The 11,947-nt window shown below is 41.6% G+C and overlaps 1 protein-coding gene across 1 annotated transcript; it reads left to right on the top strand.

Annotated features, from left to right (window-relative positions):
* Positions 1 to 1,324: 1,324 nt before the first annotated feature.
* On the top strand, positions 1,325 to 5,963 carry LOC147449908 (serine hydroxymethyltransferase 1, mitochondrial-like). Its single transcript, XM_086522254.1, has 15 exons — positions 1,325 to 1,748; positions 2,273 to 2,338; positions 2,507 to 2,593; positions 2,672 to 2,793; positions 2,880 to 2,956; positions 3,038 to 3,162; positions 3,284 to 3,376; positions 3,455 to 3,547; positions 3,651 to 3,848; positions 3,952 to 4,056; positions 4,175 to 4,240; positions 4,325 to 4,402; positions 4,930 to 5,041; positions 5,320 to 5,430; positions 5,523 to 5,963. The coding sequence occupies exons 1-15, from the start codon at positions 1,659 to 1,661 to the stop codon at positions 5,669 to 5,671; spliced, it is 1,572 nt and encodes a 523-aa protein (XP_086378380.1). The 5' UTR covers positions 1,325 to 1,658; the 3' UTR covers positions 5,672 to 5,963.
* Positions 5,964 to 11,947: the final 5,984 nt, after the last annotated feature.

Here is an 11,947-nt window from a genome sequence, read left to right as displayed (position 1 = left end):
GAGAAATATAGGGGCTGGCCCTGTACACAATAGGGTCGAGGGCCCAACAAGGGCGGCAAGTAGCTCAAAATACCCGGGGTGTCCGTAGGCGGCTGAAAACAGACAGGCAAAAGCCTATGTGGCTACAGGAGAAGGACCAGGGTACCAACCTGTGGGGAAGGCCTGTGCGCCCGAAGGCTCAGTGCGATCTGCAGTAGATAGGAGAATCACTACCGCATCGCTAATTTGGGAGAGAATTCAAGAAAAGGCTTCTAACTACCTAAGCTCTGCCCGCCTCCTCCACCAATGTGATGTGCACCGGAATAGGCCAAGATGAGTCTTCCTAGCTCTCACGCTAGCAGCTCTTTATATTATGCATGAGAGGTAGTTACAAGTGGGTTCACACTTAGGCTGTCCGGCCACACACCACAATACCCTTGTATCTATTTTAGCTGGAATGTTTACGATTTCCTAGTCTTTTTTCTTTTGTGACAATGGAGATCCGTTTTATAGTGCTTAGCATGTAATTTGTCACAAATTACCTCCCCAAAAAAGACAATTATGTCTAAAAATAATGAAGCAATTCATCTCCAAAGCGTACATAACCAGCTCAAATTCTAGTTTTAGTATCTTGTATCGATAGACAATCAGTCTTCTTATGAAAAGCTATAATTTTTTTTATCTCTGGATAAAATTCCTCTCACAACCAGGGGTATTTTGGGAATTTTGGAAAATTTGAAGGGTATTTTTGGGAATTTATGACAAAATATGAGGGGTATATTGAGAATTTTTAAAATTTGAAGGGTATTTTGGGAATTTCCACAAATTAGGGGGGTATTTTGCTAATTTTCCCTTTTTTCTAACACTGCTCTTGAGATATTAGAAAGATAGCTTGCGCACATGCGCTCAATCCGGTGAAGAAGAGTTCAATGCTCTTCGTCGCGACGGCCATCCTTGCTTATCGACCACATGCAGGCGTTCTAGCGAGAGAAAGGAAGAGAGAGAGCACTCTGACATAGTGCAAAAAAGTGCAAACCAATGAAGGACCCTCCTGCCAAGCAAACGGTGCTTCACTGGCATTGACCGTTAGAACCAGGGGTAGTCCATCCCGATGACGACGATCAGCTGCCGGTGGCTCTGCAATTCTAGTGGACAGGTGCATGCACCGTTGGCAGTGGGCCAAGCATGATTTGCGCACCCTAAGAGTGCGGTGGCGTGCTCAAGTCCCGACGGGTCTGAGAATAAGATTGGCTCTGTAGATAAGTGCCACTATCTTTCGGGTCCGATCGGGTTTGGAATCGGGTAGGTCTATGGTAGAAGTGCCAACAAAGCAGCAATGTGTGGTGCCAACAGCTAGGGATAACGAGGCGAAGGAATACAAAAGCTACAGCGACGGGCTTCACATCGGCTCTCTTCTCACCAACACCCCATCCACCATTTTTTGTGGCCGTGCGCGAGCTTGATCTTCTCCCCTCGCCTGCAGCACTCCGTTTCAAAAAAATACACAAGCATACATACATTGCTACACGCACATTCGCGAAGTGTCCAATCGAGCGACTCCTCCCATCGGCTTCCTTCCTTCCCTCGCTTGAAGAGCTCAGCGTGCTGATTGCAAGAGTTAGGTTTCTGTGCAAGAGCTAGGGTTGGATCTCTAATTCCGTTTCCCCATCTCGGTTGTCATGGCAATGGCACTTGCAGCTCTTCGCCGTTTGCATCCAGCTGCCCGTTACGTAGCATGGAATGCTCTTTCACAAACATCTCGTTCCTCGGTATGTGGCTTAACACCATTGTTGCATGCGCATTACCATTTAAAATTCGTAACGTTCATGCTTGCTGGTAGATCCTCACTGATATTCGGAGAGCATTCCTGCCATAATTATGTCACCTGTTTTTCTCTGTCTTGTATATATCTTCTCTCGTCCGCCCTTGGCCTCCAAAGGAAACGTCTCAGCACTGCCTCTAATTGAGAAGAGAGACACGTTCTGTTCATGCACATAATCTGTCATATTGGCGAAATTGTTTGCAAATATTATCAAAATTATTGTGCACGCAAAGCAAGTTTGTATTCTTGGCTTGATTCACGTGCAACCAACAGGTCAACTTAATACAATCAGAAACAGCTTTTCTCCTGTATGTTTAAATTAATTGCACTTGGGTTACTTGTGTTTTTGTTTTGTTTTGTGCCTCTTTCATTTTGAGAATCACGATGGTAATCGTTACTGAAATTGCTAGCAAAGGCAAAGGTTTATGGTCAAACGTGGAACTTATGGATTATGTGATAATTGTCTTTCAGTCAGCCCTGGCAAATGAAGATTCCTACTCTCGTTTTGAAAGTTCGAAGGACAAGTCCCATGTGACAGTAAGTGCATATTGTATTTTTAACGGTTTTTGCTTTTCAGATTGTGCAGATTCAGTATGTAAAACCCACCCGTCTCTTCTTTTTTCAACTTCACTTTGCTGCCCAGTTTACCTGAAATGACATGTCATATATTAGCAGTTCATGTAATTCTTATTCTGCATCTTGTAGTGGCCAAAGCAGCTGAATGCTTCCCTTGAAGAGATCGACCCTGAAATTACAGACATCATCGAACATGAGAAAAACCGGCAGTGGAAGGTCTGTTTGGTAACTTTCATTTCTTTGAGTTCTGGCAATGAATCTGGAATAGACTCAACCGGATGTTTTTATTTTCAGGGTTTGGAGTTGATTCCATCAGAGAATTTTACATCTCTTTCTGTTATGCAAGCAGTTGGATCTGTAATGACCAACAAGTACAGTGAAGGTTATCCGGGTGCACGCTATTATGGAGGAAACGAGTATGTCTACCCTTGGAACTAAGAGCCATCTTTGCCTGGGACTGATGATCCAATTAAGTGAAATTTTCCTGCTGCAAATGGTTCAGGTTTATTGACATGGCTGAGTCTTTATGTCAGAAGCGTGCCCTAGAAGCATTTCGTCTTGATCCGTCAAAATGGGGAGGTTTGTTGTTCAGTGAATTCGCACCTATGATACAATCAGCTTGCTGCTCTCTCCAGCTTATTGTTTTATTTTGTTTTCCAGTCAATGTGCAGCCATTGTCAGGATCTCCAGCCAATTTTCATGTTTATACCGCTCTTTTGAAGCCACATGAAAGAATTATGGCCTTGGATCTGCCTCATGGTGGCCATCTTTCTCATGGTTACCAGGTGGGATAAAAGTTTTATTAGCATCGTCTTGGTATCTCTTATATGCGTATTTGGTCTCTTAATAAAATCCTTTTGGTTCATGAGCTATATTTACACAACCATTTCTTCTGTTGTATTTCAGACTGATACAAAGAAGATTTCAGCAGTTTCCATCTTCTTTGAGACCATGCCATACCGACTGAACGAGGCCACAGGCTATATTGACTACGATCAGGTATGTCAATGCCTTTGTGAATGCTTGTTTTGGAAGTACATGGCTCAGAAGGAAAATTGGTGTATTTGTGGCATGTAGATGGAGAAATCAGCAGCTCTTTACAGACCAAAGCTTATCGTTGCCGGTGCAAGTGCCTATTCTAGGCATTATGATTATGCTCGGATGCGAAAGGTGTTGACTTTTTACTTCTCAAAGTGGTAGACTGCTTACTGTTGGCTATTTGTTTTCTCACCGAGCTAACAATAATGTCCTTCACCCATGCTATGAAAGACAGGTGTGTGACAAGCAGAAATCTATTTTACTGGCAGACATGGCACATATCAGTGGGCTGGTTGCAGCTGGAGTGGTTCCCAGTCCATTCGACTATGCAGATGTAGTCACAACTACTACTCATAAATCACTGCGGGGTCCTCGGGGTGCAATGATTTTCTTCAGGAAAGGAGTCAAGGAAGTCAACAAGCAAGGGCAGGAGGTTGTCTGACTTCAAGGATTTTGTGTTAATATCTACTCAGCCGTGTTGCATTATCTATTGATGAACATTGCAACCACTGTGTGAACTTAATAGTTTCTTACAGGTCATGTATGATTATGAAGACAAAATCAATGCTGCTGTATTTCCTGGCCTGCAAGGAGGACCTCACAACCACACTATCACTGGTCTTGCTGTTGCTCTAAAACAGGTGTGACTGTGGTCATGTATTTCAGCCTAGTGGTTTACAAAATCAGGCTTTGCCGGGATAATCAATTTATTGCTATCTCGCTTTTTCATTTGATTTTATTTTCAATGTGTGAGTGTAGGCCGCCTCCCCAGAGTTCAAATCTTATCAGGAGCAAGTTCTGAGTAATTGCAGCCGCTTTGCTAGTGTAGGAGCTGTGTACTCTCCTCTTCGAGCATTTCGTTTTCGTTGGGATTTTGATTTTGATTTGAATTATATTTATTTTGTTTAGGTCTTGATGGCAAAGGGCTACGATCTAGTTTCTGGAGGAACAGAAAACCATTTGGTACTCGTGAACTTGAAGACCAAGGTAAATTGCATGCTCTTGTGGTTTTATGTAAGTACCACTTGTGGGCTTAGATTGTTGTGTCTGTGCTTCGCTTCTTGGAGGGAATCTTTTGCAGTTATGAAAATGTACTTGAGAGGATTCACCTTCTCTGCCTTACACACCTGTATGGAAACATCAATCACCCGTGAGAAAGCAAAACTATCTATGGAGCACTTGTTTGGGACATCTATTTTGGATCTACTTACAGGTGTAATATGTATTGATTCTTATATTACAGAATCACTATGCTTAGTGGGTTTTTATCATTAGCATAACTAATGTGCTAGTGTTTGCTATTAGGCTTTAGCTTCAGCACCCGTGTATCATGTTTGGTCTGTAAATAGTTTGACACTCTTTCGTGACAGTGACGAATTTCATCTAGCATAACTGATGTTTTCTGCCTAATTAAAATTATTTTTTAATTTATTCAATTTTTTCAGAGGGTAGCGACCAAAAGAATACGCCATTATTACCTCTAATCTCAAACATGCAGAATTGTTGTCTTGCAGGGCATAGATGGTTCTAGAGTTGAGCGGGTTTTGGAATTGTGCCATATAGCTGCTAACAAAAATACGGTACCTGGAGATGTGTCTGCCATGGTTCCTGGAGGAATCCGAATGGGTATGTGACGAGTTGGGGCTGCTTTCTCTGCTGAATGCTCCAATTGTCTTTTAAACATATGCGTACCTAGGTTAACAGTGTCTTTGGCATTCGTTCATTTGCATCTTGATAAGAAACTGGTCTTGCTTTTCTTTCTTTTGTGATTTATTTTAGTAAAACGGGGGAAGGAGGGGGGGATGATTGTATTCTCTGTTTTCCTAGACCTCCCTTTGTTAGCAGTCTGCAATATTTTGCCTTGTCAAACCGCTCATAAAAAGATGTCATTTTGTCCTCGCCAGGGACCCCTGCTCTCACATCTAGAGGGTTCACCGAGGAAGATTTTGAGAAGGTTGCTGAGTTTTTTGACAAGGCCGTGCAGCTGGCCTTAAAAATTAAGGGGGCAACCAAGGGTAAGTTAGCTAACAGCACATTGTTTTCACTCAACCTATGTGACTGTTTCTCCTTATCAACCTTTTTTCTTTTAATTTGTGTACTTTACCAGGCACTAAGCTGAAAGACTTCAATGGAACTATCGAGACTGACACAAATATACAGTCTGACATTAAGGCCCTTCGCCACGGTGTGGAGGAGTATGCTAAACAATTCCCCACAGTTGGTTTTGAGAAATCTTCTATGAAGTACAAGGACTAAAATGTGGAATGGCGATTATGCTTAATTATCTTTGTTGTCTTGCAAAGTTGTGGAGGCTTCTTACTGGACAAACTAGCGTGCCTTGGCCTAAGTGTCAAAGGAAATGATGCATTGATTTTCTTGCCTATGTACGGTCGAAAATGGCCAAGTGTAAATAGCCGAATGGCAAGTGTTGTAACAAAGAGGTCAACTTTTTGTACTTCCTGAGGTTGGCTTACGTTGGGGGTGAGCTGATTGGTTCATTATGACCAAGGCAGCTGAAGAAGCAATGCAGGGTAGTGTTTTGGCTAAAGAGTGTGCATTTTAGCAGACTCTCTTTGCTGTGGAACATGGATCAATTGCAAGAGTCTACTCACGAAACATCCATTTAAATCTGAATCTGTGAAATTGTGCTACTGAAGTATGTATTCGTACTGAGCTGCTTCTTGTAGGGTCTCATGTATTACCGGTGTTCCTCAAGTGGTCCTTTACTTTTGATTTTTATTTTATTTTTATAAAGAGAGATATTTACAACTTGAATTCACAACTAATACACCCAACACCGTGAGGTGGAGCATCCTAGCCAGATAAGGTTGGCCAATCCATCATGTAGTATTGGGGGACAGTGCATAGAGGTAACATTTCACAATGCTATCAAGGGGGATTGAACCCAAGGCCTTGAAAACCAAGGTTCAATTGATTGCAGATAACGTGATATCGTTGGTCTCTTGAAATTTGTGTGAGTTAAACAGAGGTTGTTTGTAGGTCCTATGCTCTCATACTTTTTGCACCTACATTCTTAGTGCGTCTTGTTCTCCATCCCATCTCTAGATACCCTATAGGTTCTTTGCTCTCTGTGAATGTTCGTCCAACTCAATCTCCAATCTATGAAATGAAACCTTGAGCTGTTCAATCACGACGCTAGCAATGTAATCAGCTGTATATGTGTAGATGGTGGGATCAATCCCTTGTTTACAGGTTGAGGCCTTCTGGAGTTACCACGAGTGGCTGATGTTGCCTCGTACCATTCATCTCAGTTTGGGCTCTCTTGACTCTTGGGATTTTAGTATTGTAACTCTTACAATTTGAGAGCCATTGAAAGTTTAGGAGCACTCAATGTGAGTCTTTGTATTATTTGTAAATTTTCAATCAATCATTCCAGAGTTTTTGGAGGAGGAAACTGACCATCTAGACAAGCTTAGATGTTAGGAGAGAAATAGATTACCATGAGAAATATTGATGTAGGGAGAGGGAAGTTGATTATCATTAAAAACCTAGATACCAGGAAAGATCCAATGATGTGAAGATAGCTTTTTCTCACATTCAGAGTTAGCAAAATGGATGATCCAGATGTTTAGATCCAAGCTTCGGAGCAACATACTGTCTTCAAAAACATTGATCAAAATGATTGGGCACAATATTTTCCTCAGGCTCTAAAGGATGTAGCTCCGGTGAGGAATTTACTGATTGAGTTTAGAGTGCTTTGAAATTGGAGCAACATGTAAAGAAGGAGAAGGACCGAAAGATAAATCCAATTCTAAGCTCCAATGAATCTTCTTCTTGAAGAATTATCTAGATCGAAGAAGAAAGGAGCTTGGAAGTGGAAAATTGAAGAGCTGTCCGAACAAATATTTAAAACCTCAAGGATTGACCTTCGATTGGGAAAGTAGAGACCTAGTGCACAAGGTGTAAATCCCACGAGCATTGAATTGATGAATGTGCACATTGCACATATTGCAATGCTTTTGGTCAATTATGGAACAATTGCAAGATCAACATACACCATTTTAAGGAAGGAAAGATGCGTCCTTGATTCCATTGATTAATCTTGAGCTAGTTAAGCAAGAGATTATGGTTGAAACACGTGATAATTGAGCCAATACCAATCGTACGGTTGGCAGCGCCGGATATCATAACTTTTTTGGTAGAGGACGATGTAGAACTAATTTTACAAGGAGGAATTTCAGTTGTTACATTTGTGGAATCAATGTTTCGACAATCAAAAACTTGAAGCTGACAGAGCTAGTACTCCTGTGAGTGATTACTAGGAGCTTTGGAGTTGTCATCAAAGAAATCCCTGAAGAGCGAGTCACTTGGCTGAAGCAAAGTGAGGAGAGCCAGCACTTGGAGAGGTAGAAGGCTAAAGGAAAAGCTAAGCAGCCGGACGAGTGGCAAGAGTAGAGGGTATTGTCTTCTCAAATCATCGAGGATCTGGAGTGTAAGGAGCCAGAGGCACCAGAGTGCACTGAGGCCAAGTTTATCTAGAAGCTTTGCTAGGAGCTTCAGTAGCCCAGACGACAGGAAGGTCGACAATTTGTTATGAGGGACTTTTGAAAAGATAGCTGAATTTCTAGAGAATACTTGTGGCAAGAAGAATTCAGAATATGAGGTTTTGCAAGTCAAGGTTGATTAGTAGAGTGCTGATAATAGAGGTCTTGAAACCGAAATGCTCAGATAGAACAATCTAATTTTCCATTAGAGGATCCATCAACCAAGAGGCAGAGGAGAGCCAACACAAGCGTGGCACTACGAGCATAATTTTCGATAAGGGAGGTTCTCTAGTTTAGATAGTAGTTTTGGAAATGAGCACGACAAAATCTATGAAAAGGTTTGCAAAAGAATCCAGAAGCTAACTATTGAGTTGGATGGCATTAGGAAGACTTTGCTAGAGGTAGCAAAATTCATCAGAAAGCAACGAAAGAAGGATTCATATGCAATGACAATTGATTGGTTTGAGATTAAGGATGATGAAGGACGAATAATCCAGATTGACTACAACGTAAGGAAATAGTGGGAGCCATTGTCAGGAGTCATTCTGAATGGGGGTGCAAGTATAAACATTCTATGTGAGCATATCAAACAAAAACCTGGGGTTGATGGAGATGAAGCCTACACCATTCAAGATTCAAATGATAGATCAAAGAATTGTGCAAGGCAATGGTTTGATTGAGAATCTCCAAATTTGGGTAGGTTCAAAGAAATTTGAGATGTGTTTTCTTGTAATGGACGTGCAGGGTGCTTATAATATGCTGTTGGGAAGGCCATGGTCAAGAAGTGCAGGGTCCATATATGATTATGGTGGCTTGACACTGACCATACAAGGACCAGATAGATGGATTGAAGTCAAGAGGAATAAGACCAAAAGCTGGAAGAATGCGATGAGACCTAAAGAGCTATGTCAAAAATATGGTACTAAGAAGATCGAACGGACCTCTTGAAAGACTTGCACATGTTTCTTCTTGATCAGAAAAGGGTTCAAGAGCTGAAATAGACTTGAATGTGTTTCTTTTTGATAAAAAAAAAGGGCTTAAGAGCAGCAACAATAGTACCATGAGAATTTCACTGATTGAAATCTAGGAAAATGTCAAGTTAGTTTGAATGAAATAACTTCAGAAGGACAATGAAACCAGACAGCAAGGCTTGCTCTAGATGGTACTACACTTTCTAGTACCATACTAGATAGTGCTGACACAAAGTTTAGGAATCAGAATGGCCAATCTTAAAAGATTGTGCTCAATCACTATCTGAAGCAGGCCAGTTACCAGCCCAACACAGACGCTTCCTACAACGGATATGCAGCTTGGATACAAACAAAAAAGGAGGTCAAATCTTTAGCCAGATGGAAAGGAGCGGGCTACTCAATTGGCTACTACCAGATGGTCAGGAAGTAGAGGAGTGGAGCCTCAATATGGAATCAAATTCAAAAGTTATGAAGATCAATAAACATATGAAGCAAGAGGTCAAGAAAATATCTAGATAGATTAAAAAAAAATATAAAGATGTTTTTTCTTGGAAGTGACAGGAGTCACAACCTTGAAGTTTGCTAGCACAGAATACCAATTAACTTGATGCCAGACCAGTTAGATTATAGAAGTATAGGATGAACTCAAACTATGCAAAGAAGATCAAGGAAGAGATCAAAAACCGTAAAAAGGTGGGGTTCATTGCTAGAGTGGCAGGTAGTGGCTGTCTCTTTCTGATACTAGTGATACCTTTAAAAAATGGTAAACTCAAGAGTGTGTGTAGATTACAAGGAGTTGAATGCTCAGACGATCAAAGACCTGTTTCCATTACCTTTCACAATCATGATGCTTGATAACAACAACCTTTTAGAGATGATGGAGATTTTCAATGAGTTCTTGCATAAATTTCTTGCAATCTTTGTACTTCATGATGCATTTATCTGAAGAGATGTATCTCTTATTTTTGGAAATAGTATTTGCGAGATGTAGAGAGAAATAATTTGTTTGAACCCCTTCAAATTAGTATTCATGGTATGGAGAGGACATTTGTTAGGCCGCCACGTGAGATGGCATTGAGATGGTTGAAGACAAAATCTGAAGCGTCCAAAAAGCCAAAGCACCCACGAATGTGTGTGATCTAAGCAATTTTCTAGGATATATTAATATCTATTGGGGATTCATTCACATATTTGCATCTAAGGATCTTCCGTTATATGAATCAACACATAAAGGAGTTATATTTATATGGTACCTTGAATGTGAAGCAACTTTTTATTTGAGAATAACTATTAGCCTGAAACGAGTGCTTTGTCAGCCAAACTGGGGTGTCATTTTTCAAGTGTATGTTGATGCCTCTAGCATGGCAATGAGCACTATTTTAGTTCGACCAGAAGCGCGAATTGATTACCCGATGTACTTTTCCAGTTGGAGACTCAGAAAGGCATAACAAGTAGTCAATTATAGAAAGGGAGGCACTAAGAATGGTTTTTTGTGCTACGAAACTCAAACACTATGTTGGGATTAAAGCCCAAGTGGCCTCTTATACGGATATGGCCGGCCGCCCGCCTAACTCACTTATCACTAACTCTTTGTATATACTCACTCACTTATACTTTTGTGGATAATAAGGTTTTGGGAGATAACCCTTCAAACGACTTCTCTACGTAATGTGTAAGCTTTCTGTGTATCTCTGTGTGTGTATGTGAGAGTCGATCCACGCTCCGCTCCGTGACTTCAATTGGTATCAGAGCTTGGTTCAGTGCGGTTTTGCGTAATCGCGTGCGCGCGCACTTTTCAGACAGATTCTGGATCCGGAGCTTGGAAATTCACACTCGGCGTTCCCGCAGCATTTCCGCGACTCGGGGTTTTACCCCCCTTTCGAAGCTGTTTATGCCCTCACAATTTCGTTCTGAGCACTACATCAGAAGATAGGTTTCAGTCGCAAAGAAACCTGTCTTGTGTAGATTGGCAAGCAGGAGGTGGTCGGCATCAATATTGGCATCGACATACATCACTCATTAGTCTTCAAAGCATCATCTATAGACCAGGTACACATATATATCATTAGATATATATATTGCAGTCTGCATTGCTACTTCTTGTGCTTGCCAGGTTCCAGGGGAGGTGTGACCATACGACGGCTTGACACCACTGGCATGTATTGCAGATTGATGTACTGTGATTGTGGGTCTGCTAGTTGTGAGTCACGCTAGCAGACAGACCGCCGTAGCGGTCATAAGACAATGATTGGTCTATTGTAGGATGTATGCTAGTTCTGGGCAATTTGCTGAGCCATCTGAGAGGGTCGTGTGTGAGGTTTTTTGAAGCCAAGCACTGGGGGCTGGGTTATCCAGTGTGAGGTGGATTAGGTTGCTGGAGTTCCCCTCTACACGCATCCTCTTCGGCGACTTTTATCCCATAGGATGTATGACTTTGTGTAGACACTGGATTGCATCTTATGCGTCAGGCCGTTGAGGCATTGTTCAGGGTTCAGTCTTGAGACAGATACAGGTTCTGTGATCGCCCAGACAGGAGACAGTGTATGCTTACAGGATAGCATATTACAGAGATTCTTAGATTTTTCAGTAGTCAGCTATTTATGGTTGTTTTTGAGCTATCTTTTGGTTTCCACAGCTTAGTTTACAGGGAGACTCTGTCAAAATTTTTCAAAATATTGACAGTTCCTGAGGAGAGGTGTTCAACTTGTTGTTTACAGCTTGTTTACTGTGTACAGAGGCCAGTTTACAGGGGAAACTCTGCCGAATTTTTCCCAAAAGTAAACAGTTTGGCAGATATGGCATCTTCTCAAAGTGAGACTCTTTACAACATAAAGAAGCTGGATGGCACAAACTTTCCATTCTAGAAGAAGCAGATTTGGTAGGTTTTGGTGCAGAAAAAACAAGTGAAGCTACTGAAGCTCAAAGGGGAGAGACCAGAAGGTATGGCTGAAGATGAGTGGGAAGAGCTTGACGAGTTAGCTTGTTCCACAATCATGCTGACACTGGCAAAAAATGTTTACTTCAACGTAGCAGAAGAGACTACAACGTATGGCATA

The sequence above is a fragment of the Adiantum capillus-veneris genome, chromosome 10 (genome assembly GCF_014529385.1).
Source record: "Adiantum capillus-veneris isolate H3 chromosome 10, ASM1452938v2, whole genome shotgun sequence".
Lineage (NCBI taxonomy): Eukaryota > Viridiplantae > Streptophyta > Polypodiopsida > Polypodiales > Pteridaceae > Adiantum > Adiantum capillus-veneris.
Note: the sequence above shows the minus strand (reverse complement) of the source record. Positions and strands in the feature narration are given on the sequence as shown.

Excerpts from the sequence above, each read along its gene's own strand:
- LOC147449908 (XM_086522254.1), top strand. The coding sequence starts at position 1,659 with ATGGCAATGGCACTTGCAGCTCTTCGCCGTTTGCATCCAGCTGCCCGT. Across the intron at positions 2,339-2,506 it reads AGGACAAGTCCCATGTGACA|TGGCCAAAGCAGCTGAATGC; the intron begins GTAAGTGCATAT and ends TGCATCTTGTAG. Across the intron at positions 3,377-3,454 it reads GCTATATTGACTACGATCAG|ATGGAGAAATCAGCAGCTCT; the intron begins GTATGTCAATGC and ends TGTGGCATGTAG.